Below are 2,888 nucleotides of genomic sequence, written 5' to 3'. Positions count from 1 at the left end.
TTTATTAAAAATGTTAAAATTGACTTTGGGTCATGGGTGTTTCTTCATACTTCCTTTGAAAGTCAAATAAATATCGTTGTTTGATGTATTTATTGAAATTCTACAAATTTTGTATAAAACATTTTTTTCTTAAACGTCTTATTTTCAAAATATTTTATTAGTCTTTGACTTTTTTGTTACTTTGTATAATATTACATACACTATATATGTATACTTATATTAAATGTAACGAATAAATAAATAATTAAAGTAAAAAATATTTTATATTGCATGGAAAACTTTTTTATTAAAAAACAATAGAAATTAAATTATAAAGTTACTTGATGACGTACATGGACATTCGCTCACGATAACAAAGATGGTTATTTTTAAATGTTTATCTTTAGTTTTATTCTGTAATTTTAATAATTACATATTTACTGATCTACTGTACAATTTTGATACAATTTTCAAAGAACGATAAGATAGCTTTCCTTTATAAAGGAGTTCTGCAAGTCGAAACGTAAAATGTACTTCATTTAAAGAAACTTAAAATCTTCATTGTAACTCTAATTCTATTGTATTTGATATACTGCGAACATGAAGGCGTTCCGCATACTTCTGTTATTGGGCTTTATCGGAATCGTTTTTGCAAAAACTGTATGTATACGTTGATATAGTACAATAGTATATTATAAAGTAATATATAATAATTTATCAAAGAAATTTTTAATATCCTAATTACAAACAATCTTTATCATTGTTTTGCACCTATTAAATTGTCAGAAGAATAAAAAATATAATAGTTCTCTCACTAAAAGTATATAAAGAAATATCCTATATAAATATTATGAAAGGACTGAGAGGAATTATTTAAAAAGGCGTGTTTTAGCATAATACGTATATTACATATTTCGATCTATTTACTATATAAGGATATATCTTTAGTGTATAATGTATACATTTATTTATTTTAACTCCTGAATTGAAAATAATGTTATGACATTTTAAAAAGGTTGTAGTGTGATATTTTTGCGTTCCTTTCGGAATGAGTTATGACAAGTTCATAAAAATTATTGGTATCAAGTTTCTTTTCTCATATTTAATAATATTTATAATGTTTAGAAATTTTTGAAAAATAAAAATTATTCCTTCAATGGACCGCTTTGAAGTGATCGGGAAAAATAAAACATTCGCGCATGGCTTCTACGTGATTGGATGGTTCTACTTATCTAAAACAAAAAATTCTAAATATTCTAATAATAAGTAATAAATGTTTCGTAACTTTGAGTTTAGAATCGATTGAATATTTTAACGAATGTAATGTAACACTACCTTCTCCTTTATTAATAACTTCTTCTAATATTTAATCTTTTACCTTTTTTTTTTTAATTAGACATTTAATCAAAGGAATGACAATAACACTGAATTCAATGATAATGCAAGATCAATATCATCAATAATATCAGAAGCTTTGAGTATTGCGACCAGCGCTGTTACAAACCCACTTGTGAGACAATATAGATTTATTGTAATCGATAGCGTATTCTTTTTTTAGTTTATTTTTCCCGCAAATGTATCGAGCGATCAGCGCGACAGTGCGACGTGGCAGCATCAGTCTTTTTCCTTTATTCATTTTCAGTTCTCTCTGAGCTGCCTTATAATCAAGGTGCTATCACCTATTCATTTTTGTACAAACAGTGTTAATAAATACTATCTTATTTCTCGTGTTATTCAAGTGAGTCATTGTGGTAAAACTACAGAAAAGGGGAGCCACCCCCGATGACCTTGACCTTGGCATTTGTTGTCAAGGTCAAGATCATCGGGAATGGCTCCCCTTTTCTGTAGTTTTACCGAAAAATTATATTTATTATATTTATAATAATTTGAATACAAGGGCTCTTAATATAAAATTGACAGTTACGTAATATAAAGAACTAATAAGAGTCAAATAATATTAATTTATCAAAATTCAAATAAAGAGGTGAGCTACATTTTAATTATAAATTCTACTTTAATATGTTGACAAGTTTTACATTATATATACATTAAATAATCTCACAATACAAAAATCTATTTTATTAAATTATATTATAAACCGCAATATCCATATAAAATTAAATTGGCTGCGATGGACATTTTGGACCAGATAAAATCGTGTAGATGAACAAACGATTGAACGACCGATTGATATTCGATTGATATTTTAACTCAAAGACGTTGAATGGATTTTCTGAGACATGCAAAAATGTTAAAATTAACATTTTTTGCATGTCTCAGAAAATCTACTCAACGTCTTTGAGTTAAAATTAACATTTTATTTTTTACAGTGTACTATTGTAAATAGAAATTTTTTTAATATTGCAGAATGAAATCCAAACTATGGTTACAGGAACGTCAAATAGTGACTCTCAGAACATAACTACCATTTCTAATTATATACTTTTTGCATTGAAAACAATTTTCGAAATTTTACTAAGACAAATGGGTTTACTAGAAGTTACAAAATTAATCGGACTCTTATAATTCAAGACTCCTTATAATTCAAAGTAAATTGGTGAGAATAGACAGCAATAGGAGTCGGACGCAGAAGACGTTGCATAAAGGAATATAAAGGAACACGTATAAAGGAACATAAAGCAGACATAAATTAATATAAATGATGAACTTTCTTTCAGAAAAAATAATTTCTATTATCAACATCGCAAGAGCACAGTATATAACATTTTATCTATAAAATAATGCATTAATTATGATTTTTATTAGTTATGTAACATGAATGCACTATCTTTTTTAAACACGTTAAATTTTAAAATTATACTTACAAATATTGAATGTATTTTGCACTTGTAATAAATAGATAATGCATTGAGCAACTAGATTTCAAAATTATTTTAAATCTTATAATA

At 26.1% G+C, this 2,888-nt stretch overlaps 1 protein-coding gene across 1 annotated transcript; it reads left to right on the top strand.

Moving 5' to 3' along the window:
* The first annotated feature begins 547 nt into the window (after positions 1-547).
* On the top strand, positions 548-2,687 carry LOC108778850 (uncharacterized). Its single transcript, XM_018546146.1, has 3 exons — positions 548-639; positions 1,376-1,489; positions 2,347-2,687. Exons 1-3 carry the CDS (start codon positions 580-582, stop codon positions 2,503-2,505), a joined length of 333 nt encoding a protein of 110 aa, XP_018401648.1. The 5' UTR covers positions 548-579; the 3' UTR covers positions 2,506-2,687.
* Positions 2,688-2,888: the final 201 nt, after the last annotated feature.

This window comes from Cyphomyrmex costatus, unplaced genomic scaffold (genome assembly GCF_001594065.2).
Source record: "Cyphomyrmex costatus isolate MS0001 unplaced genomic scaffold, Ccosl1.0 scaffold520, whole genome shotgun sequence".
Taxonomy (NCBI): Eukaryota; Metazoa; Arthropoda; class Insecta; order Hymenoptera; family Formicidae; genus Cyphomyrmex; species Cyphomyrmex costatus.
The sequence above is the reverse complement of the archived record's forward strand: the minus strand, read 5'-3'. Positions and strand labels throughout refer to the sequence as shown.